General features: G+C 52.5%; 9 protein-coding genes across 9 annotated transcripts; 3 read left to right on the top strand and 6 right to left on the bottom strand.

Annotated features, from left to right (window-relative positions):
* Positions 1–337: 337 nt before the first annotated feature.
* Positions 338–1,123, top strand: SNF7 (ESCRT-III subunit protein snf7; the record flags this gene model as incomplete). The annotated part of the gene is made up of 3 exons (XM_051445813.1): positions 338–518; positions 571–775; positions 832–1,123. 3 exons carry the CDS (start codon positions 338–340, stop codon positions 1,121–1,123), a joined length of 678 nt encoding a protein of 225 aa, XP_051302580.1.
* Positions 1,124–1,990: 867 nt separating this feature from the next.
* J4E86_005277 (uncharacterized protein) lies at positions 1,991–6,247 on the bottom strand (the record flags this gene model as incomplete). Its single annotated transcript, XM_051445812.1, has 2 exons — positions 1,991–5,850; positions 5,920–6,247. 2 exons carry the CDS (start codon positions 6,245–6,247, stop codon positions 1,991–1,993), a joined length of 4,188 nt encoding a protein of 1,395 aa, XP_051302579.1.
* Positions 6,248–6,562: 315 nt separating this feature from the next.
* Positions 6,563–7,422, top strand: J4E86_005276 (uncharacterized protein; the record flags this gene model as incomplete). The annotated part of the gene is made up of 2 exons (XM_051445811.1): positions 6,563–7,040; positions 7,115–7,422. 2 exons carry the CDS (start codon positions 6,563–6,565, stop codon positions 7,420–7,422), a joined length of 786 nt encoding a protein of 261 aa, XP_051302578.1.
* A 1,286-nt stretch (positions 7,423–8,708) lies between these two features.
* J4E86_005275 (uncharacterized protein) lies at positions 8,709–9,637 on the top strand (the record flags this gene model as incomplete). Its single annotated transcript, XM_051445810.1, has 3 exons — positions 8,709–9,036; positions 9,088–9,195; positions 9,252–9,637. The coding sequence occupies 3 exons, from the start codon at positions 8,709–8,711 to the stop codon at positions 9,635–9,637; spliced, it is 822 nt and encodes a 273-aa protein (XP_051302577.1).
* A 933-nt stretch (positions 9,638–10,570) lies between these two features.
* On the bottom strand, positions 10,571–11,576 carry J4E86_005274 (uncharacterized protein; the record flags this gene model as incomplete). Its single annotated transcript, XM_051445809.1, has 2 exons — positions 10,571–11,085; positions 11,135–11,576. 2 exons carry the CDS (start codon positions 11,574–11,576, stop codon positions 10,571–10,573), a joined length of 957 nt encoding a protein of 318 aa, XP_051302576.1.
* A 373-nt stretch (positions 11,577–11,949) lies between these two features.
* On the bottom strand, positions 11,950–13,122 carry J4E86_005273 (uncharacterized protein; the record flags this gene model as incomplete). Its single annotated transcript, XM_051445808.1, has 4 exons — positions 11,950–12,027; positions 12,083–12,588; positions 12,632–13,046; positions 13,111–13,122. 4 exons carry the CDS (start codon positions 13,120–13,122, stop codon positions 11,950–11,952), a joined length of 1,011 nt encoding a protein of 336 aa, XP_051302575.1.
* A 2,464-nt stretch (positions 13,123–15,586) lies between these two features.
* On the bottom strand, positions 15,587–16,396 carry J4E86_005272 (uncharacterized protein; the record flags this gene model as incomplete). The annotated part of the gene is made up of 1 exon (XM_051445807.1): positions 15,587–16,396. The coding sequence occupies one exon, from the start codon at positions 16,394–16,396 to the stop codon at positions 15,587–15,589; it is 810 nt and encodes a 269-aa protein (XP_051302574.1).
* A 578-nt stretch (positions 16,397–16,974) lies between these two features.
* Positions 16,975–18,666, bottom strand: J4E86_005271 (uncharacterized protein; the record flags this gene model as incomplete). Its single annotated transcript, XM_051445806.1, has 4 exons — positions 16,975–17,798; positions 17,918–18,039; positions 18,096–18,421; positions 18,475–18,666. 4 exons carry the CDS (start codon positions 18,664–18,666, stop codon positions 16,975–16,977), a joined length of 1,464 nt encoding a protein of 487 aa, XP_051302573.1.
* Positions 18,667–23,324: 4,658 nt separating this feature from the next.
* On the bottom strand, positions 23,325–24,226 carry J4E86_005270 (uncharacterized protein; the record flags this gene model as incomplete). The annotated part of the gene is made up of 2 exons (XM_051445805.1): positions 23,325–23,839; positions 23,893–24,226. 2 exons carry the CDS (start codon positions 24,224–24,226, stop codon positions 23,325–23,327), a joined length of 849 nt encoding a protein of 282 aa, XP_051302572.1.
* Between the last annotated feature and the right edge of the window lie 211 nt (positions 24,227–24,437).

Here is a 24,437-nt window from a genome sequence, read left to right as displayed (position 1 = left end):
GGTGGAAACTAGAGCCGCGGCCGAAGTGCACGGATGCACGTGCCATGGTTAGCGCAGACGACATCATACCCTCGTGCATCCAGGCCCGATTCATGACCAGCCAGGCACCCTTCAATCACGACCACGCCGCCGCTGCAACAACTCAACCCTCTGCGCAACGCTCGCACCTACCGCACCTCTAACATCTCTCGCATTCCCACACAGTACGTTCGAGCCACCCACCATCCCCGCAGCCCCGCCATCCCACTCTCTGATAGGCTCCGAGTCTCCTGCATCGGCGCCCGATAGGACCATACGACCGACAGTTGCTAACTAAAACCCTCAAGACAACTTCAATATGAGCGGCTGGGGCCTGGGCTGGTTTGGCGGTGGCCAGGCGAAGAAGGAGGCGCCCAAGAAGGCCATCCTCCAGCTTCGAGGCCAACTTGAGATGCTGAACAAGAGAGAGAAGCACCTCCAAAACCAGATGGATGAGCAAGATGCGCTCGCACGGAAATTTGTTTCTTCCAACAAGCAAGGTACATCCATCTGGATTAGGCTTCCTGGCACAGTCGCTAACGCCTCTTGCAGCCGCGAAATCAGCGTTACGGCGAAAGAAGCAGTTCGAGCACTCACTCGAGCAGACGAGCGCACAGATTATGACCCTAGAAAAAGAGATCTACTCCATCGAGACGGCCAACATCAACAAGGAGACGATGGAAGCTATGAAGAGCGCAGGAAAGGCCATGAAGGAGATACACGCCGGCCTGACCATCGACAAAGTCGACAACGTCATGTACCTCTCCTGCACAACCAAATACCCACAGACCAACTTGCTAACATCACGCGCAGGGAGGACCTCCGCGAACAACACGCAATCGGCGAAGAAATCAGCGAAGCCATCACCTCTGGCGTCGGCGCAAACGGCATCGACGAAGACGAGCTGGACGAAGAGCTCGCCGAGCTACAACAAGAGAAGCTCGACGAGCAAATGCTCAACACAGGCAACGTGCCCATCCACGACGCCCCCTCGTCACAGAAGCTACCGCAAGCGCCGAATACCAACATCAAGGCACCACAGCGGGTCGAGGAGGACGACGAAGAGGAGGAGCTGCGGAAGCTGCAGGCCGAGATGGCCATGTAGGCGCGCGGCCACGGCTCACACTATCGCTGTCATGCGAGCATAGCGACTGCGCGTAGCTGGGAGGGTTTTCAGGCGTACGGCGATATCAGCAGAAGCGGCATCTTGGGCTTTAGCTTCTTCTTTCCTATATATAATCGCAGCATTTGGGCTTTGGATTTTGTGAAGAGGCACTTGCTCTACCTATGAGATAAGGCGGGATATACCTTGCAATATCATACTCTACATTTGGAAATTCTGACTTACAAACTTGCTGTGCTTTCTGGAGGCTATCCGTCTGAGTTCTTGGCATGCCGCGGCCTCTGGGAGGACACCGTCAGGCAACTACTCATTTCAGATTAGGCATCGACACAGGTAGACAAAATGGACTTCTGAACGCGCGTCGAAGCCCTGATGAGGCGTCTTCAGGCTGCAGTCGAAACCTTAGGGCTAACTCAGCCAGGCAGTTCATCATAAGAACTCTACACATCACACAATGAGAGCAAAGACATATACGCGTATATACATATTTCATTTTTTGAGACGACCCGATACCGTCGTCGTTACTGCACTATCATCTATCTACTCGAAACAGTCATGTATACCATAACGCATGTATCCCATATCGACGTAAAAAAAAGCTTACGCGACGAAAAATTCCACTTTTGATGAAACCATGAACCCCCAACCAAGCTACGCTGTTCAAGGGTATCATAATCAATGAGTTGGGAGGGGCAAGCCAAAATGCTTGCCGCTTAGAAACGCCGAATGTCAAATGCTAAGGTCCACAAAGAGCTTGGAACGCTAGTCGCCACATACTGCAGTCGGGCGACGAACGGAGTAATGGTGGACGGAATGTTGTCAAAGAGCAAAGGGCCAGAAAATAGAACACTACTCGGTCTTCTTGGGTGCGTCTTGGCTCTCCACTGGCTTCTTCGCTTCGTCCACGTCGGGTGTGCTGTCTGCGGTCAACTCGGTCATCGGGCGCCGCATCGGGGTGCCCGTTTGGACTGCTGGCGACCCAGGAACTGGCGTGATCGGCTCGACGCTTGGGCGATGCGAAGGCATAGCGGCTATGGGAGGCGCTGGTGCTGCAGTCGATGGTGTAGCGGCCCTAGGCGTAGATGGTGATGCACCGGTCATGTTGGGCGTAAACTTGTGCGGTTCGCTGTTCTCACGTGGCGGAGCTGGAGACGCACTGCCTGTCGGATGTGCAGCTTGGGGCGGAGGCTGGTATTGCTGAGACACCGTGTTCGCGGCAGCACCCGCAGCAGCAAAGGCTGCCGCAGTACTTGCTTCGTCTTCATCCTTGACATCAGGTGCCCTTTTGACGTACTTGTTGATGCTCTCGACTCCGCAAATGGATATGAGCAACTTACGCTCTGGTTCCGTTAGGGTCGACTCAGGTACAGTCCTGTCTACGCAAGCTCTAATTGCGTTGTCCACCTTCTTTTGCTCCTCGGGACCTAGGCACTGCTCAAGATAAGTCTTCCTATAGGCTTCAAGCTGACGAATGAGTTCCGGATGAACTCCGATTGGGTAACGTCCAGACGGATGAGGCGCTGCAGTATCATTTGTCGAACCTTGACGCGAGGGTGGCTGAGGCGGGGGCGGGCCGTAAGGTGATGCCGAAGACTGCGGCTGCGACGCCGAAGGAGCATTCGACTGCTGGCCCTGTGGGGGATAGGCTGCATAGGGACGAGGCGGTCCGGGACCATACGGGCTGGCGCCAGCATTGGCATATGGCCCACCGTAAGGACTCGGTGCTGAGGGTCCGCTGTACGGCGACTGTTGTGGGGCAGCCGTGGGATAGAGGACGCCATATTGACCACTTGAACCAGCTGCTGAAGATGCTGGTGGAGCCTGCGGGTTGGGCTGCGGATACGGTCGTGGAGGGTTCGGGGCGGGTGGACTTCCAGCTGTATTACCACCGCCGCCCCACGGAGACGCATAAGGCGAGGGATGGGGCGCGTTCTGGGGCGTGGCCGACGCAGCTGAGTTACCTTCGTTGCGAGTCATGCTGGGTGGTAAGCGAGGCTGCGAAAGGCTAGGCGGCAGCCTGGGAGGTGGCTGTGGCATCGCATGAGGCATGCCCGGGTGGTATCCATACCCAGGCTGAGGGTACGGCTGATAGCCGTTTGGTGGTTGGTAATACGGTGGTCGCGGGGCATGGTTGAGCGGAGGACTGGCCTGCCTCTTTCTGCGCTCCTTTTCGATCGAAACTTCCGGGTTGATTCTCCAGAGATAGCCCTTGCCCTCTTTGTCGCCTTTCATGAACGCATCATGCTGACCGAGGTTGTGACGTACACTTGATTGCCAGCCGCTTGTCGTAGTCTTGAACTTGTACCAGGGATACTTGCGCTCTATATAAGTATAGATGGATTGAAGGTTCATCTGGCCCGTCGGGGACGACGAGATTGCCTCATGAATCAAAACGACATAGTTGGCCGTGGGGCGCTGAAGCTGTTCCTCGGAGTAGTCTTCGATGCGCATCTCAGGCGAAGGAGTTCGAGGTGGTCTGATTGGTTTCGCCTGCTTGTGGAGGCCGGACATGCCACCATCGCCCTGTTCTGTCGTCTCGATGACGGCGTCGTCTTCGCCGTCGCCAGCGTTCGACTCCTTGCGCTTGGGTGCCTTTGGCTTGCTGATCGGTATTGGGATATCAGCAGGGTCAATGCCAGCGGCTCTGGCCCTCTCAATATCCTTCGCTTGTTTGATAAGTTGCGAGCGCTGGCGCTTGGACATGATGCCGTCTTTGGGTGGTCTGCCAGGTCCTTTGCGCTTCTCGACAACATGTCCAATCAGGTTTCTTGGCAAGTTGTGCTGGATCGCCATCTCTTCGGTAATGAGGCCATCGATATCTCCTCCGGCTTCAAGTTCGCCTTCGTGTGGCTTGCGTAGTACCGGTGCAGTATCGTTCGGCGGAGGCTTGCTTGGTTGTTCGGGCTTTGGAGCCGCGGGAATGTCCTTGACGGGCTCCTCGACTGGCGTCTCGGATTTAATAGGTGCCTTCGCGGGGGTCTTCGCTGGAGCTTTGCCCTTTTCTTTAGGCTCTTTGGGTTCCTTAGGCTCCTTGGGCTCCTTAGGTACAGCCACTTCCTTCTCTTTGGGTTCCTTGGGTTCCTTCGGCTCTCTGCGCTCCTTCTGGACCTTAGGCTCCTTCGCGGACTCCCGAATCGCCTCTTTGAGCTTCGCTGTGTCCTTGACTTTGAGCTTGACTTTCTTTGTTGGCGGCTCTTCAGGCGTAAGTTCGCGGTGCTGATGCTTCCTCTTGTGCGCCTTTTTGCTCTCCTTCGAAGGAGCGGGAGGCAAGTTCTTGATCTTAAGCTTGAGACTTGTCTTCTGGCGCGGTTTCGGAGCGGGCTCCTCGTAGTCGTCCATTTCCTCGTCAGCGAGGCCATCGTCGTCGTCGCTGTCACTGACAGGATGGTGGTAGTAGACATGTCGTGGGTTGACGCTCTGCTGGTCTTCGCTCTCGGAGCTGATGTGCTCATCGCTTTCCAGTTGACCGTTTCCATTCTCGAAGGAGAAACTCATGGGACGTGAGCCCGACTCCTGGCGGTGGCGTTGCTGCTCCGTGAGGGCAACGTCGGGGAGGAAGAAGTGTATGTTCACAGCGCCAAGCTGCAGATGATCGCCATGGTCCAAGGGTATAGTCTCTCCCCGAGGATAGAACTCGCCTTCGTGGTGCAGGCCGTTGTTGCCCAGCACTTTGATGCAGAAATGGCCTGCGTCGAAATCAAAGAAGATCTTGGCATGCTCTCGTGATATGCCCTTGGGCCCCAGGGAGCCTGTCTTGGCCATGATCTGCTGTGGATGTATAGGTACGAACGGACAGTCGTTCGGGTCTTCGGGGACATGGCCGTCGAACTGGGCAGGCACTTCGGGGAAGGCTTGCATGATCATGTCCTGCGGCGCGCGTTCGGCAGGTTTCTCCTCGCCCGACTCGCCCGTGGGATGTGAATTTGAGCTGAGAGAGTGCGATGCATTGCTCTGGCGACGCTGCTGGTATTCCATGGGCATCGACTCGATGGGGGCGCTGAGAATGCCACCCTTCTCGGAGATGACACTGCGAGCACCACGCCGATCGCCTTTCTTCTTCTTCTTTTTGTCCTTCTTCCCGTTGACCTCATCCAAGCCATGCAGGTGTTGGTTGGCGGCCTTGACGTGACCCTTCTTGTGTAGTGCCTCGGCCTTGATGAGGCGCTTCATGTCTCTGTGCGCGAGGTCAAGGTTGCGGCCCAGGGTGATCTGGTAGGTGTGCATGTAGTAGGAGCCGTCGTCGAAGCGCAGACGCGCAAAGGCTGTGAGGCGCTCATTGGTGGTGGTGGGCGGCATCATGCCGAAGGACTCCATGGGTGGATAGGCGGAATTCATGTCCATGGGCATGCCGCTCATGTCGGCGCCATTTAGGTTGTTGGACTGCGCGAAGTCGATGGGGGTGTCGAGAAGGCGCAGTCCGTTGGTGAGGGTGTTGTCCATCAGGTCGTGGTTGGCCGGTGGATTCTCGCCGCCGAGGGCAGGCATGGCCGACGCATCGCTGGTCGCGGCTGCCATGTCGGGAATGCGCTTGTCGGGAGCAGGCGAGGCAAGGGCGTCGGGGGTGTCATATTGGGGGCTGACATGGTGTAGAAGCTCGTTGGAAGGGGCTACGGCCATACTGCCGCCGCCATCTTCGTTGGGAAATGCGTAGTTGTAGGTGGAAGGGTACTGGAAGAAGTTCACGGAATGGAGGTCAAAGATGCCGTCCTCTGCACATGGTTAGCGGCGCGCTTCTTTTTCGCCCAGCAAACCGCGTCGCGGTGTCGCGCAATACATACGAGGGAAGCAATCGTTGGAGGGCGCGACAAAGCTGTAGCTGAATGCGTCTGCCGATAGGAAAGGGTCTGCGTCGTGCTGTCGCAGCGGGTTGGTGTCTTCGGAGGATGTCGGTCGAGGCTGCCCATGAGAGGCTTGCGCCGGGCCTAATCCTGCTGCACGTGGGTCTTGGCCGCCCATCTCCGCATCAAGGTCCGACGGCGCCGATGCGAAAGATGAACTCAACTCTCGAGCTCGTTCCATTGATAGCTCCTCGAAATATTCTTCAAAACTGAAAGACGCGTGTCGCGATATCGGCAGATCGTCTGCTGTCTCACCTGGTGAATCCATTGTCAGTACATTTGCTCTGGGTACAGCAAGAGCGGGCGGTAGCGGTAGCGGTGCAGGCAATAGCAAGGCGAGGATAGAGTGCACAAGAAGGGCGAGGGCACCTCTACAAGAACGACGGGAGCCACAGATCAGGTCATCAAAGGTGAGCCCGTTCCGGCACATTTGGCCGTCACTTTTTGGTAGGGAAAGAGCCAAGCACTGAAAGTTTCCACCCAGAACCGCGACCCAGGCCAATCGCAGGACCCTTAAAGTAACCCATACGTGTGAATTACCTGCCAGTCCCACCCCTGGAGCCCTGGAGGACTTGACAGTGATATGCCCCCCAAGAAGAAAGCCCAACAAGGCGCGCCTGCCAGGCCGGCGGCGTCATCTGAACCAGCGAGACAACCCCCGAACTGGCCTGCCCTCGCTCCTCTCGTACCAGAAGAGGACCTTGCCCTGCACGAAGTGCTTCCAAAACAGATTGTAACCATCCCCAACTTCTTCACGGCTTCGCTGTGCAAGACCTACGTGTCTTTCCTCTCCTCGTTGCCATTGACGACGACGCCTGGGAAACCGAAGAAAGGTGATGCCGTGCGAGTCAACGACCGCTATCAAATCGATGACCCTGCGTTCGCTGAGCGACTATGGAACGACACAGGACTAAGGAGGCTAGTCACCGCCGATGCGGAGGAAGGGGCGCTCGGCCTCACTGAAGCGCAGCGGAAAGAGCTGTGGGGCGGCGAGGTGGTGGGCCTCAACCCCAACATCCGTGTCTATCGGTACTCCAAAGGCCAGTTCTTCGACCAGCACTGTACGTCATGACTACTTGGTCACTCTGCCCAAGTCATCGGACGGTCGTGACGAAACCCATGCTAATGGAGCCAGATGACGATTCCAACAGTGTGATCATTCAAACTCCTGGATCACCGCCTCTGTCGACGCGCACTACCTGGACCTTGTTGATTTACCTCACCTCGCCGGCCACGGGATGCGTCGGTGGAGAGACTGTCTTCTACCCGGACCCGCCCAAGAAGAAGAGCAGAGACCTTCCACCTGAGCCTTTCGTTGTCGACCTCGAAGTCGGCCTCGCGCTGCTGCATCGACACGGCCCCGACTGCATGCTGCACGAAGGACGCGAGGTAACGAACGGAGAGAAATGGGTCATCAGAAGCGATCTATGTGTCAAGCGTTGAGTCCACATGGCTCTCCGGTACCGCGATTCGTGGTCGCTTCTTCTTTCTCCATTTGTGAACACCAACATTCACTTTTGGAAATCGACGACCACCTATGCGTGAATAAGCCATACTTACGAGGCTGCGTATATTCTGCCGAAGTCTGTCGCGTCGTGTCCTGCTGCAGCGTGTGGCTGTGTATCTTGCGTACTCACTTGCAGATGCGATAAGAGTATCCTTCTTTTACGGACTACGCTGCAGTCCCGCATTCCATATCTCTAAAACGTAAGAGATCGGAATATCAGGTTAAACTGTCTCTAAGAGAGCACGACGGGTGCACGCACGTAGGTGTAGCACAGCGTGAATGGTATCGCTATCCGTAATCCTGTCGTACACCAGCGCCGTGCAGTCGACGAAAGCGGTGGTAAATACTTACCGTGAAGTCGTACAAGACATGACATGGCTACAGCTGTCACACCATGCGGCAGGAGTTTGAACGAAGTACAACCGTGGTTCCAGTTATCGTCTGGTTCGCTTTCCATGTGTGGTATTCGCGACCTGGCATATTTCACACCCCCACAGTAGCTTACCGCACATTCCAATATTGCAGAACACCCCTTTTTTGTCTTCAGCCCCTTCACCAACCTCCTCGATACAATCTCTTTTGTTTCCTGGCTCTTCATGCTTTCGCTGCTCATTGGACGGTCCCTGATAAACGCCTATACATCCTCTATTTGTGTAATTCGACACAAAAGAACAAGCCGGCTCCTTCCAATCCATAGCGACATCTTTATCGCTACTGATGCGCGCTCAGCAAGCTTCCACGGGGGCTCGAGATACGAACAGAGTGGCGACGGCGCGTTCTAAAGCACGAAAGCCAACGTCGGCTGCAGTTAACAAAGTACGAATGTTCATGCTCGATGTTTGGATTGGGTTTCAGGCTATCCTCGCTTGAGGCGGAAGACGAGATGGCCTCATACTCTTGGCGATTCATCGTCGGTTTCATCTCGGCGCTTTAACGCAACAAGGATTAGCTTACGGATACGCCCTTCCAACATCCCGTTTCATCGCCCTCGACTCACGCCTAAGACTTCCAATTGAGCTATCGCCGGCGTCTACAATGAGTGGAGAGGGTAGGCGCCGCCAGGAACGACAGCCTCGACGTTTCGGTGTGGGCCGGCACGTTTGACATGCGAGTACATCTGTACGGAGGCCGCTGCTGCCTTTGGCTCTTCAGCTGTGCTCACTTCCGTTTCTAATATCAAATTCCACGACTGACCTGGTGTCACTTATTCTATTCGATCGACATGATGGAGCCACAACACCATTACGCAGATGTACACTCACAGGACCATCACCATGATGACGACTCGTCGACAGAGGTCGAATCCTTAGTTGGAGGAGAGAAGCAATGGGCAGCTGGCGACTATCACAGAAGAACACCATTATCACGAAGGAATATATTGTGCCCACCGCTAGTGGCGGCGATGCGATGGGTGTTGGTGATAGGACTACAACTCGTAATCATTGGGCTCTTGGCTAGAGACCAAGGCATGCTCGACTCGACAAGATGGAAGGCTCGATCAACAAGCGCAAACGATGTTGGCGGCGACATCACCGGGTGGTCACCACATAGTAAGACTTGCCTTGCAGTCCAGGCCGGTACATCTGTTAACCGAATTGCAGTTCCTACGCAGATCACCAAGTTCGAGATTAACCAGACATTCGCGCCATACAACACATCAGAGTTCTTCAAACCAGAAGTACTTAGAGCATGGAACGAGCTGTTGCCTGGTATGACTTTCTCACGCTTCACTCTATCGTGAACACCTCACTAACAACCACCACAGTCGGCATGGGCTTCCAAAGCATCCCTGACCCAGAGAACTACCACGACCTTCCCACCCCCATCGTCTGGCCCAACGCCACCGTCTTCACGACATCAATGACCCACCAACTTCACTGCCTCTACGCCGTCGTTGCCGTCTACTCCGGTATGACATCCGGCCACGAGCTTGAGGAAGACCACCACTGGCATATGATCCATTGCTTCGACTACATGCGCCAAGCTATCATGTGTAGCGCAGACATGGCTCTCGAGGGATTGGAGACGACGTTCCCTGATCACAACGGCGGCAGTGATGGCTGGGATAGCAAGCATGTCTGCAAAGATCCTAAGATGGTTAGGCAACGGTTGGAGAGTGTGAGGGCGTATGACGACCAAGAGATCTTTTGAACGGGCCCTACGCCAGCATATGCCGAATCACCTTAGTCCACCACTAGATGTGGTCGCTATAACTTCATATATAATATACACTTTCTTGTACAAGCCACCAGTATCCGAATATCGCTGTGACAACCACCAACATCTCGAAAGCCTGACCATGAACCCATTGGATCACGCGACTGGTCCCTAAACACGTCCGATCCACGCCGGAGAGGAAAAGAAAGACACGATGTGTTTCATATCGGAACGGAAAAGTAGTGAATTTACCGATAGCCTGGGAGGCACTTGCAACATTTTCAGCCTACAGACAATGTATCACAGCTTACCCTGGAGGTCCTTACTGTTTCCCACAAGATCCCACGAACTTCCACCAGCCACTGAGGTACATCACGCTTACATATACTCGACCACTTTAATATAGGCTCCACAGATGTATTCCTCAACCCTAGCAGGATCATACACATTTTGATTGACCCAAATACGAAAATTGCTTCAGCTGATGGACTCGGAAGAGAAATGTTAGTCGTATTATTATACATTGACTCATGTCAGCAGGCCATGTGCGTCAGTGTGATCGTGTCTCTATCGGACCGGCTGTATTCTCCAAGTCGGGTGTGGCAGCAGTGAGCACGCACGACATCTGTAGGCCAGGAGGTATCCAAGTCGGTTTAGATAGATAAGCTATTAGCTGGAAGGGTGTTGTACATGCCTGGGCTCTTCTATCTGTCTGACATTGCAGACTGAGGAAACCATGTCTTCTGCAACCCTACTGTGGGTAGGATGTTTAATTCTTTCCATTGCTACTTTCAACTCCAACTGCCCTGTCTCCTACAAAGCATCTCGAGACCGCTTGTCCAGTGTTGCAATAATGCTCAAGACCTGCACCGCCGCGTATCTACACCAGCATTAGTCATCAATGCATCCATGCGATATTGCTATCACTTACGCAGCAGTAATGGCGAAGACATCAGCCCTCCGTGCACGAGTGAAGTACATCAAGCAAACCGAAGTAAGAACATTCGACGCTGCAATAACCACCAGCTGTTCATCGAGAGAATTGGTGTTCGCGAGTATGAAGATCGGGCCAACGAGTAAAACCGAAGCAACAGCACTCGTGATCCAGAATGTGAACATGTAGACTGTACTCTCATCAATAGCAACAGTTCCGAAGCGAGCGTCGACCTTCTTCCAGCGCTTGCCACCAAGCTTCACGATCCAATCAATAGCTCTTGCGCCCATGTTCCGCGAGAAGGGATCCATGTTCTTTCGGCCCCGGAGGACGACGAGTTCGTTGCTGTAACTGTTTGGTTGTTGATAAGAACCCCAGACGGTTCCATCTAGGCCTGTGAGGACTTTCATGAGGTCGCTTGCTAGGAAGTGCTGGATATCGTCGAGGTCGAAAGCAGCGGGCTCCTTCATGCTTTGGAGTATGGTGGACTGTTGGATGAGTGCGTCGTCTGCGATATTTGATCAGAGTGCTTCCGCGTTGCTTCGTTGTTAACGTACTGTATTCTTTTAGAAGACATCTGATGCGCATCACGAGGTCCCTTTGCCTCATGTCGCCGTCTCGGAGCTCGTCGTCTGTCGTGCGGTCTGCGGTGTTGAGCCAATAAGCATTGTGGCTGTACCACGCTTTCTTGCCCTCTGGACTCTTCGCGTCTTCAGCCTCGGTCTCTTTCAACTGGTCCTCTAGGTACGCCAGTTCGTTCTGGTAGTAGAGGAGGCTGCGCGCATTAAGTGCGCCGAATCTTCTGAACATGCCTATCTCAGGCATAATGCCCATCCTTCCAGCGAGCTGTGGGCAGCCGGGGATTAGGTCGTGGAACGGATCATGTGATACATCTTCAGCTGCAGGTAGTGTAGATTGTGGAAGATCTGGTGTCTCTTTCTCGTCTAATGTCTCAGCCGTAGGGGCTTGTGGGGGTGCAGTATGAGTAGAAGGCTTCATCGTGTTCGAGTGGCACGTAATAGATTCCAGTGGAGCTGTGTCAGAAACTGGCAATGAACGCCTTAAGAACGTCTTGCCGAATGAAGTATCGTTCGTCCCGTTCTGTGAAATCGACATGACTGTTTGTGTCGCAACCAGGTGAGCAAGCACGAGAAATTCACGACGCGGACTGGCGCATGTTCACTGTTCACACCCGCGCTGCCTTGCGCGTACGCGCGCGCATCATTACCCCTTCACACAGCAACGCAGCGACTCTTGACGACTTTTTACAGATCATTTTAACACCTTGGTTGGAAGAAAAGATTTAGATGATATGGAACTTTTATTCAACGCTTACAGACTGACTAAACGAGCTTCCGTTGCAGTGAACGATCTACAAGGGCATGATATCTGGCTTCGGTCCCACAGGCACAATCTTCGCCTTCGTAGCGTTCGAGTAGCCATCCTTGTACTTGAAGTGCATTAGCCATCGAGTACCTCGTCTTTTCGCACAGCCTTATACTTACTGCCTGAAAGTCCACCGTCTTCTTGAACGCACCAAAATTGGTCGTTTCGCTCTCATCCCAGTACAGCCTGCGTACCCAGTTGTGCAGCCGCGGGTACTCATAGCGAATCATCTTGAGGTTGCATTTGAAGATTGTGAAGTACGCAACATCGAATCTGATGATGGTAGTATACAGCCTGATATCTGCTTCAGTGATGTGATCGCCAAACAAGTAAGGCCCGTGACCTGGCTGACCAAGGTGTTCTTCCAGGCGATCGAGAGATTTGAACAAGGGGTAAACGTGCTCTTCGTATGCCTCCTGGGATTGGGCAAACCCAGTCTTGTATACGCCATTGTTGATGGTATCGTAGACCCACTCGTTCATAGCATCAATGTCCTCGCGCAAGTGCTTTGGTAGGATGGATTTGACGCCTTTGCTGGACTCGCGGAGCTGCTCGGGGATGAACGCATCAAACTCGGTGTAGAACATACGGATTATTTCGCTGGACTCGTTGTTCACGATTGTCTCTGTAACCAAGTCAGCGCATAGTCTTTACGCGCTTGCAGTCACGGGACCTGCCTTTCTTCTTGTCCCAGAGTGTCGGGACGAGGTACCGCCCTTCGTATTCCGGGTTCGCCCTTTCGTACAGCTGCCTCAAGTTCGTATAACCATACAGCGGCTCTTTTTCGAACCCAGGCTTCCCAGACATGCCCCATCCTTTCTTATCGTGAACAAGCGACAGATCCCATACGATCAATTGGATGACATCCTCCAGCCCTTTCAAGCTACGCACTAGGTTGGTACGATGTGCCCAAGGGCAACCCATGTGAATGTAAAGCGCATATCGATCCTTTTCCGCTGGAAACTCTGAATTGGGATCAGAAGAGATAAAGTTGCGGAATGCTGAGGGTTTGCGACGGAACTGGCCGTCTTTCTCAGCGAAGCCGTTGGTGGCGGCCTTGGAGATGTTAGCAGACCGGGCTAGCTTAGTGCGACCATGGCCATTGCCATACTGATGACATCGCATTTGGTTAGGCTTTCCAGCTTACCGATTCTGACATTTTCTGTGATTCAACTGGTGAGATGCTTGAGGTATCTCACGATTTGGTTACAGAGGAGATCTGGTTCAATGTTGCCATTAACGATGACGTGAGCTGACGGCACGGGAGTGACAGGCGGAATTTAGCCCGGCGGGCGATGCGCGACTTCTGCACACGCCTCTACCTTGCTTCGTCACCATCGATTTCAAACGACAAGAATTTCGCAGAGGTCGTTGAAGAACACCATACCTCCTGTGATTGCGTGAGTCCTCTGCCTTTACCCCTGGCGCGCGCAGTGCTAGGATACGTTAGGCAGCAGGCTACTTAGCTGCGTAGCGGCGCCGCACTATTCCCAGAACCAGTCCGTGTCGTGCACCAAGGTTCTAAATAAGTACTGTAGGTCTGCTAACATCTTTACATGTCTACTTTGCGTCTTTCCAATCTTCTTTTCCTTCTACATAACACTTGCCGTTCGTTGAAAGACCGCAAGATGAGCTCACCACAGAATGCCCCAGTACTAGAAGCCTGTACCTCAAGCGCTACGGTGTCCGACTCACTATCCAATTCTCAGCCAGACGACCACCAGATCTCAACAATAAGCACCCCAAGCAGACACGATGAAAATCTAGAACGATGCACATTCCTCGACCTCCCAGCAGAAATTCGGAACCACATCTACGGCTACATCGTCGGCAAATTCGAGCGAAGAATCATAGATCATGGCGGGAAGGAACGATGCGTGACAACCGTCAAAGGCGTCTTTGCCCAGCTACCGAAAACAATCCGTGGTCTGCTTAATACCTGCAAAACGATATGGCTCGAGCTTCTCTCGCTACTATTCGGGTCATATACTTGGACTGCTGATCTTCTATTACGAACCTCACCACCTGGGAAGATTCTCACACGTTCGAACGGGAGTTGGCTCCGAGAGCCAAGTACACTCTTTCATCCGACATCCAACAATATCCGCCGCGTCAATTTCCGAATCAAAGACACCGTTCCACATCCAGGGTCTTCACCGAAGCTGCTTTTGCAATACACGGTCGAAATACGTCTCAGCGAGCGCACTAGTGCTGATGCTTTCACTGCTCGGGTCTCGGGGTTCGTAACGGGCGTAGGTGGAGAGAACCGTTATAATTTTAAAGCAGACAAGGGTAAAGCTCTGGAGCAGGTATTTGAGCAGAGCATCAATGGCGCTCTGCAGGATGTGGTCAAGACAAAGTTAGCGTCGAGACAGAGTAGCAGTTGCTTCACTGTGGAGGAGTGGCAGGGGCTCGTATTGCGGCTTAAAGACGCGTACATGGCGTGGATTGCAGAAGAGCAAGCATCGGAGTGAGGCACGGCTTGCGCGAAGGAGGCTTGTAGGTTGATGAATTATGAAAGGAAGACTACCCTTGGTGTCTCATAGTACCCTAACCTCTCCTCCTCGTACTTGGCCGACGCTGCATCGTTGGTATCTCTGAGATCACCTGCGCCATCAGTAGCTCCCAATCACAATACCCCAGAGGTACAAGCGACCCTTCTGCCCAGTACTTGCACTTTTCGTCCTCAGACATGGATGCCAAGACAGAAACACTCTTCTCTTCAGTCGAAAGAATAGTATCGTCTCGTTCTAGTTCCGGCTCGACTGGTCCGGGTGTATCCGCGACGTCGAGGTGCGATACAGCATAATAACAGGATACCATGTGTCGTACGCCAATAGCACAGTGCTGAAGAGCATCACCGGTGGCGCAGACCGTCATGAGGCAGATACCTAAGGCGCGCCACCTAGGGCCCTGTGTATTGAGGTAGCCGCACACACCGAGGTACGTTGTCAATATAGTAGCCATGACAAGGGGCAGGTTCAGTATTGGCGATGATCGTAAAGGCTTCTGGCGTGCTTCCCAGACACGAACCTATATTCCCATTAGACGTCGACGTTATGGTTGGGAAGAGAATTATCTTACATAGTGTTCGGTGGAAGGTAAGACATACTGCAGCGCATCCCAAGAGAAGATATACGCCATGGCTAATCGCATCCATGGACCGGCAAAGTAATACTCGGCAACATAGCTTGCGACGAATGTTCCGTACACCGCTATCATGGCGTCTTTAGCGAGACCAAAGTCGACAGCGAAGCGTGTTTGATACGCCAATATCGCAAGCAGAGCCGTCAAGAGAAAAACCGCCCACACCTCATCCTGGGTCGTCGAACGCGCCCAGAGGGGCAGGAGAAGCGCGAGTGCGAGGCGTAAGGGTAGTTGAATAGTCGAGAGCGTCATATCTTTGTGAAGTTGGTGAGGGGAGGGTCGGGAGAAGTCGATGTGGTTTCATTAGTTACAGGTTGTGTGCTGCAATCACGCGTTGATTGCCTTTCGCTTCCCGTCGTTACTATTGCCCACTGTCCGATCACAGGGTCGTGCCTTACTTTCACTCTCGGTGGAGTGGTCTACGGTTTCTACGTGTGGGCATTGTTACTCCAAGCGTCGTAGCCCGCGAGCAAAAGTTATCCGTAGGTAACCTTCTCCGGTAGCGGCCCGGCGGACATGTGCGGCCGCTCCTCCTCCATCGCATCCGCGTCCGCATATCGTGGTAAATCTTGATGTGTCTGCCCAAACACCACGGGCTGTGGCTTCGCATAATGTTCCCTCGTTTCCTGCGCAAACCCTGTGTTGACATCGTCCATACCCTCTATCCTGCTGTCGTGCCGGCTCGCAACACCGCGTAGACCAAATGCCACAGGATCGTGGCCCTCCCACCCCTCGCTTACCATCTTCTCTACCTTCTCGATGACCATCCTACAAAGATTTCGATGCCCTTCTTCCATCTTGCCCTTTACGAAAGGCATCAGCCACCACGCGCAGCTGACTTCCACATCTTCAACTAGCACAAACTGCGCGTCTCCGACGCCCATGCCCTCACCCTCAACCTCGCTGCCCAGTTCGCCATTTGCAACCACCCTGTATTCAGCCCTGAGTATCACGCCCGCCGCCGCATCTGCGCGCGTCTTTATGCCCTGTCTCGTGTTCTGGTAACAGACTGGGAAGGTTATGTACTTCTTCCCGTACTGCCCAATACCAGGGAACCACGTTATGCACTCGCTGACGTGGTACGTTGCGACGGGGTATTGGTCGGGCGGATACCAGTATGTATCTTTGAGGGTCGTTTCGGCGGTGCTGGGGGCTGTCTCATAGCCACAGCTAAGGGCTTGGAGTGTGAGGGTTGTGTCGTGGTCATGCAGCGCGGCTACGACCGAGGCGGGGGAGATGTGGCTTGGGAGATGGTGCGCGACGTGAAGGTTGTGTTTTGCGCTCATCGTGAATGCGCGATGTCGAGGACGCGTAGGAGTTCAGCTTCCTGGTAATGGGATGCTCGATTGTTCGTCTGGTAGGGCTAAAGATAGAAAATTCGTAGTGTTTTCGAGACCGGCTGCGAATGATGGTGAACGTAACGATTAGCGACTACAATTACTAGGAGCTATACAAAGTTGGGTATCGAAGTCTTAGAAGTCAAAAAAGTAAAGAGAAAATGTGCGAATGACGAGGCTGCAGGGCGGCTAGCAGTAGCTGATGCATGTTGCGTCGCTGACTGAGGCGTTGCTATCTTGGTCTGAAACAGATGGATGGGCATCACCTGCGACGCGAAAGGGTCCGGCGGTAAACGTCATCACCGTGTCGCGCTATTCCGCATACGGCAAGGATATATTTCCATCCCACCGTCTTTTCAAGGTTGCAAGGCTTGCTCGCAAGGACAGGGACTTGAATGTTGCATTCTCATGAAGACTTCATTAAAAGCTAGTATTGCGTTGACATCACTTGGACGAACCGTAGCAGCCCTCGACCACAAGACGCGATGCGCAAGAACGATCATCCACGCCTCCATCCTCCCCACTGCTTATATGGTATACCTGAACCCAGCTTGGCCTTCGTTCTCGTCCATCGGCTCTCCATTAGCCCTCTGCTTATCTACCACTTTATTCTTCTTCAAGAAGTACGTAGTAGTGCAGCACAGCACTAGCAGAATGTAGATCTGAAGACCAGCCGTGACCCAGAGACCCGTAATGTATGTGGGAGCTTCTTCCTGAACGAAAGTCGTTGATGCAAGAATACCACCGATTGCACCGAAGCCGATCTGGAGAGCGCTTCCGACGGACCGCTTACTTTGGCCACGGATGTTGTTGCTTTGGTACGCGAGAATAGCCGGGACGTTGCCCTGGCAGCCACATACTCCTAGGAATGAGCCAAAGTACCTTGCCCCGTTGTTCTTGGCATATGCTACGATCATGAGACCGATGATGGCAAGAATCGATTGCGCAGCAATCACGGGAGCGCGAAGGCGGTATTTGTCTCCTAGCCATGCGAACCCAAAGGCTGTGAACATCGCAAACAGACTGGGAGGCGCGGATAGTGCGTTAGCCTGACCAGGCGAATATCCCATGCCGAGAAGAATGACCGGGAGGAAATAACTGAAGGCGTACGCTGGCATGGTTGTCGACATGAATAACGTGGCATAGGCCCACAATTTGAGGTCTTTCAAGTGGTAAACGAATTTGGCCCAGGTCAATGGATCCGCTACCGAGTCACCTCGATCATCTTCGATACGCTGCATGATGACAGCGGCCTCAGCGGAAGTGAGGAATCCTTTCTTTTCGGCTTTATCGGGGAAGTCTAGGATGATAAACCATGCTGCGATCGCAACAATGCAAGTCAAGATGCCCTCTACACTGAGTGTCAGTATTGCCTGAGTAGAATCAACAAAGCTCGAAAAGCCTCAGATCGAGACGAAGTGCAATGTGGAGAGAGGACCTAGTTAGAAATTGGTGGGGGGTTCTGCTTACCTATGATGAAGATCCATCTCCAGCCACGGAGACCACCGACACCTTCCATTTGCATGAGACCATACGCAAGGATGTTCGCAAGGCCACCGATACCGACAGAGAAAAGATAGAAGCCACCCAGTCTGCGTTCTTGGTAAGCCATTGCTACCATGCCTTTGGTTTGATGAAGGTCGCATACCTTTTTTGTGTCTCATAGCGGCGATACCAACAAGTGATGAGATATACACATCCAGGGAAGAACCCAGCCTCGAAAGCTCCCAGTAATACACGGCATATGGCAAGTGAAATCCAGCTTTCGACAAAGCCCTGTCCGATCATGACAGCACCCCATGATACGGCGATGAAAGCTAGCCAATTCGCGCTACCCACTTTACGAAGGACGATATTAGATGGAAGCTCAAGCAGGAAGTATGTCGGAAAGAAGAGAACCAGGACGATGGTGTAGCGATCTCCGATTTGGAGGTTGAGGTCCGGTCCCATTCCAGCAACTCGGGCGTTGGAAATCTGTCGCCGGTAAGCGTTTCGTCTAGATGCGGACAGAAGGTGTCTGAACTGACGTTTGTGCGGTCTATGAGCGCGATGGAGTACAGGGCACCCAATATAGGTAGCAGCCTCCAGTCGACCCTACGCACCAACCTCTTCTCTTCGATCTGATCATAAGCATACTCCGAGACGTTGTTGTCCGTCGCCGTCGGACTGACTGCTTCCTTGTGAGTAGTGTCTTGCTTGTAATCGTCGTCGCTGTTCATGATGGGCAGAATATCCGGATTTCTCTGCACCGTGGAAAAGGCTCAAGAATACAGGGGAGGATCGTCGCAGGGACAAGAGCAGCTGCGGATCATTTCTCTTATCACGCATCCACTTATACTGGAGTGATGACGATGGAGACCGAGGCAAATTCCGGATTACAGCCAGGGCGAAGCTTCGCAAGAGCTCGGGGTGTCGTGGCTGGGCATGCCGTGTGTTCCACCTCCATCACAAACCCGGCAGACAGAAACCTATTGATCTTTTGGCGCGTCGCATACGGACCCAAATGGAGTAAGTAGATAAGGAACAGGGTCTAATGAGATCCAACCAAGTCATCAGAAGACCCGAGCACGAAGTGAAGAAGCCTTGGACAAGGAGAAACCTCCATGATGGGATACTGCTCCTTGCGCCATATTACCACCGAAGTGCTAACGTCGCCAGCTTTGCGACACCGTTGTCATGCCGAGATGCCAAACGTGGGACTGTCCAATGATGCTCGTGGTGAAGCATGAGCGCAGATCTTTCATCCAGTAATGACACCGAGAGCATCAGTGCTCAGCTTGTCTGGGCGTGCAACGGCGGGTTGGCCAGATTGCGGGGTTGGTCTTGGGTCGGTCTTGAGGCTCTTAGCCATGTGGATGGCTTCCGAAACGCTCATCTGGGGTGCATGTCATCGGCGCGAATATGAAATGACGCATCGCGTCGTGCTGAGTGTGGCATGTAGGCGAGATCGTTAGCATTAAGTGACATATTTTTGTTTCAAGTCCTTGTGTAACAGCGTTTAGCTGTGTTCAGCTACGGAAACGCTTACAGAAACGCTTGCGTATGTGCCGTGCAATGATCCTAGATTGAGGGCAAGGGCGCGGTTGGTGTTCGCGCGAGATGAGATGGAAGACGCGGGGGCTTAGCGTCATTAGCGCCTTGGCGTGGAAGCACCGGATGCGGAGATGCTTTGCTCGCAATCGACTAAAATGCGTTTCATCAGTCACTACCTCACTGCCTGCATCCACGGAGACCATACATCGGCATACCCGGGATCTTTTTAGACACAATTATAATCCCATTGACCTGTGAGGCTCCGAGAGCCCTACAGCAAACTTCGATCATGTTTGTCCCAGAGCAGCTGTCGCATTAACCTTGCTGATGGTTCATCGTCTACTCCAGAAACGAGTTCGAGCTGTCGCATACATCGCGCTATCAAGCAACAGGAATAATGTTATACAAGTAACTAGAGCTTACAGACTAATAACGGCATGTCTACTGATGCAAAACTTACCCACGTAGCAGTTTGTGAACCTCAGTAGCGATTCTTCGTCTCGGATTACGGGCATCGTCTTCGGCTATCCACCTACTCCTGTAGACCCAGATCGATTTTAACACCATGTTTGCCTCAACCACGGCTAGCTGGCAGATGTGTTGCGATCGGTTCCGACAAATACCACCTGCACAGCAGCGAACCTGAGTCTGTCAGCCCATGTCATCGACAACAGTTCATTGCTTACGCAGCAGTCACAGCGAACACTTCAGCGCGTTTGGCTTCAGTTAATGTCCTCAAGCAGACACTCAGCAATACGTTGAAACCGCCGATCACCCACAGTTTCACCCTCAAAGAATCCAGATGTAACAGTATCAGGATTGACGCGATCGGCAGCAGCGACGCTAATATGGAGGTTATCCACGATGTGACCCTCAGCACCGTGCTGTCGTAGTAGACCCGGCGCCCGTGATGCTTGTCAGTCTTCTTCAGGCGTCCAAGACCGCACTTAAAGAGAAGGATGGCATTTTCCGACACCCAACGAGAGAACGGATCCGCAGGCTCACGAGGGCATACGCCGACAAGATCGGGAGGATAGTTCTCGGGGTCATGGGGGTGACCCCAGAATAGGGCATCGAGACCACCCAGTTCTCCGCCTCCCATGTCATCACTTTGTAGTAGCCGGTAGACGTCATTCAGGTCGAGTCGGTCAGGTTCTGGTATCTGAGAAAGTCTATGCTGCTGCAACAACGCGGTGTCTCTAGATACGTCAGATTTCGAAGGCGCGTGCTCATCGGACGACAAACTCACTGTACTTCTCCAGTTTGGATGATATATTGGCGAGCAACTCGAGTTGATATGGATCCCCGTCCTGAGGGCTGTGTAACAGTCTCATGTAGCTTGTCGCGTAATGATGTTTGTTGCCTTTCGCCTCCTCTCTATCACTTATTTCGGTACCGTGGAGGTCTTTCTCAAGGATAGCGAGCTCTGCCTGCATGTATAACAGCATGCGCGCGTTGAGTGCAACGAACTTCCGAAAGATGAGAGTTTCTGGCTTGACGCCCATGCGTTCCGATAGGCGTGGGTAGCCGATTGGATGGTTGCGCCATGCAGCAGACAGTGCTGCTTTTTTCCTCGAACGTTTCGACTTCTCGTTAGTCATGCTCGAGCCAGATGTGGTTTGGAAGGTATTCTACGAGGAACGAGGTTTTAATGACTACGTTGCGTACAACCGGCTTTAAGTAGGCAGTGTTGGGGCTGATCAGCATCCTCCTGCTGCGCTACGGGGCTATGCGCCTGTGCAATGTTGCATAACGGCTACCGGCATAAAGCGAACAGCCAACCACCGTATTCGAATGATTCGAATAATATTATGGGATTGTACATACGCCAAGTCTGGAAACCGCCGACACTCTACGTGCAATGCGCGTACCCGATAAGTGCTGGGGAACTACTTTTCCAGATACTTACTACACGTGCTCCAAACGGTTCGTGAACTTCAGTGTTGTGAAGCTATTTGCTGTTTTGAGTTGAGCGCATTGTAGTGAAAGCCGCATTGAAACGCGGTCTCGTCTTAGGCTTCAGCACCTCAATATAGCTTGAACTCATGTTCATAGCGGGAAAAAAAAACTTTATACGATTATAACATGGGTGGCAATCCAGGGGAGGCATTACAGTCTGAAGCTACACAGTAGCGATAACTCCATAGCCGGTTAATGGTTCCATTGCATGTATTATACTACACTCAAACCAAATGTTCCTGGTTATCCCTAATGCTCTTAGCGGACATTGTCCTCTTGCGAGTAGCTCCCACATCACATTATGGGTATATGATAATAATTATCGTGCCATGGTAGATATATGACAGCTCGTCTTTCGGTCTTGACACGCGAATAGAACAGCAGGTCAGGGTGAACATAACGACAAGTCACGCAAGTTGTCATTCATGTCAACTGTCCAGCACATGATGCAATGACTAGTACCATCTGCTTTGATAGCAAACGAATCGGCTTAGAGATATAAAGTTCATGTACGTATTCATAGAAAGGTGCATCGGATATCATCTACTAGCACTGAATCACTACAATGTTTTCTGGCATTGGACGTAAAACAGGAACCAAGGGCAGCAACCATCCTCCACCCAAACCAAGTAAGTACCGCCAATGAATGTATGGGTATCTTCAAAATCTTACTGACTGTAATATAGGTGACGCACAGCTTCTTAGGTCGAACAATGTAAAGAATGCCAACGATAGAACGCACGATGTGACCGCGCTTAGACTACAGCGAGGCTGGCTTTGCTGTGGCAACTCTAGCACCAACATCCGCCATTGTAACAAGTTCGTTAGGAATCGGAGATCCAAGATAGCTGACGCACCTTGTGATAGTCCAGGCTGCCACCATCACGGGGTGGACATCAGCCTACCTCTGAGCAAAAACTATGAAGGTTCCTTATGCCTTCATTGCCAAGACGTGGTTCTCGTTGCGCCCGGCCATAGGAATTTAGAAGCTCATGTAATTGGCGAGATAGCTTCTCCTGGGTTCATCGGCTGGGTCTGTCTTGACTGCAACTATTGGAACACTTACAGTCTCGTCGGTACTCCTGAACGCTCTGTCAAGCTCTGTAACAGCGCTGTATATAAGGCCATTGATGAGGAAAACAAACAGTGGTACATCGAGGAGATGAAGAAGTGGGGGCGCGGGAGCAAGCGTGGACGAAAGCCTATCCGTCGACCGCTGTATCTTCAGAAGGATGAGCAGCAGTGGAAACACGCGATGGCAGTCAGGTGGAAGCGTCCAGGTATTCCATAACTTTCTAGATAACTGTCTCAAGGATACAGTCCTGACATGTTACAGATTCATATCAGACGTGTTTTCGTGGAGGAATGTTTTGGATTGCACAAAGTGAAACCTTGGAAGTGAGCCGTCATCAATATGCCAGCCGAACAATCTTGCTTAGCGCCTTCCACCCCGCTAAAATACACGCCTTTGTTCCCGTTAATCAGGGACAGTAATGTTATCCTGGTTGCAGCCGTAAGCTTCCTGAACACATCAATGGTTTGAATCACGATAACAGCATAAATGCTGACAGAACTGGTAGCATTCTCCATGACATTGATTTGTAACGTACCATACGTGTTGTAACTAGTTATTTCGCATCAGGTAGCTCTCTAGAATTGTAACGTTCGTTGGAAGGCATTCGCAAAAGGACACGCTTCTAATGTAGCCCAGCGTAGCTCGGTTGGTACCGCTACACTACGCAGATGCATGACGGTGACGCACTGTTGGGTGCGAATACAACTTCCCACGGCCCATGAACAAGTGTTTGGCCCAAAAAAATGACCTGTATAGCCGCGAATCTATGCTCAAAGTCAGATGATATACAGTTTGAACAGCTACTAGAACTTACACTGCTGTCATCGCGAAGACGTCCGTCCTTCTCGCCTCCGTGAACCATCCTAGACAGAGCGACACAATGCCGTTGAAAACAGCCATGGCGGCGAGACGATGTACCAGCGAGGGTATGTTGACAAGTGCGATGATTGCTATAACCGGAAGGATGGAAGCGATGAAGCAGGTCAACCAGAACGTGATTGTTGAGATCGTGTCGTCACGATAGAAACACATGGGGTTTTCACTTTCCTTTCCCGGGTATAGCTTCTTGAAGAATAAGAAGACGTGTACCAGTCGATCGGAGAGCATGGTCGTGAACGTGTCGGTGCGCACTCGAGGACGCAGCGCGACCAAGCCATCGTCTGCGTGAGCGGTGGGATTACTTTTTCTGCCCCAGATGTTTCTGTCTGGACCGAGCAAGGGCAGCTCCATCTCTGAGCAGGCCATGAAGCCTTGAACGTCCTTGAGGTCGAAGTAGTCTGGAGGCTCGAACTGGCAGATGGCTGTCTGGTAGTACAACGCCTTGTCTTTGCCGATCAGTATCACCACTCTTGGTGTCTTTATGGTCATGGGTACTCACTGTACTCCCTAAGCTTCTCTCGAATCTTGAGAATGAGGCTCAGTTGCGATGCGTCGACACCATCCCTTTCCTCTGCTGAAACTTCAAGCCAAAACCAGTCGCTAGCATACCGAGCTTTCTCTCCTTCATCGCTGGCGTGGTCTGCGACTTCCATCTCTCGTAAAGTCTCTTCCAAGTATGTTATTTCTGCCTGCATGTATAGCAAGTTCTTCGCGTTGAGTGCGCCAAAACTACGGAAGATGGCGCTCTCAGGTCGTATGCCCATTGACCGGGCAAGCTTGGGGTAGCCTTTGACATAGCCTTGAAGTAGCTTGGATTCTGATGTCTCAGCCATTGTGATGAGAGAAATGGAGTGGAGGAGGAGAAGAAGAAGAAGAATTGATGCGAATGCTGGGGGTCTACAACACCTCTCGCGGCGTCTTTATATACCCCCCTAGGGGTAGTTCGCGCAATTGAATGATTGTTGGAGATTGATTGGTACAACTGTTGACATATCGTAGCCTTAAATCAATCCTGAGCGACTGCCGACAGCCACCAAACTCAAC

This window comes from Alternaria arbusti (assembly GCF_024043155.1).
Source record: "Alternaria arbusti strain BMP 1465 chromosome Unknown scaffold_6, whole genome shotgun sequence".
NCBI lineage: Eukaryota > Fungi > Ascomycota > Dothideomycetes > Pleosporales > Pleosporaceae > Alternaria > Alternaria arbusti.
Note: the sequence above shows the minus strand (reverse complement) of the source record. Positions and strands in the feature narration are given on the sequence as shown.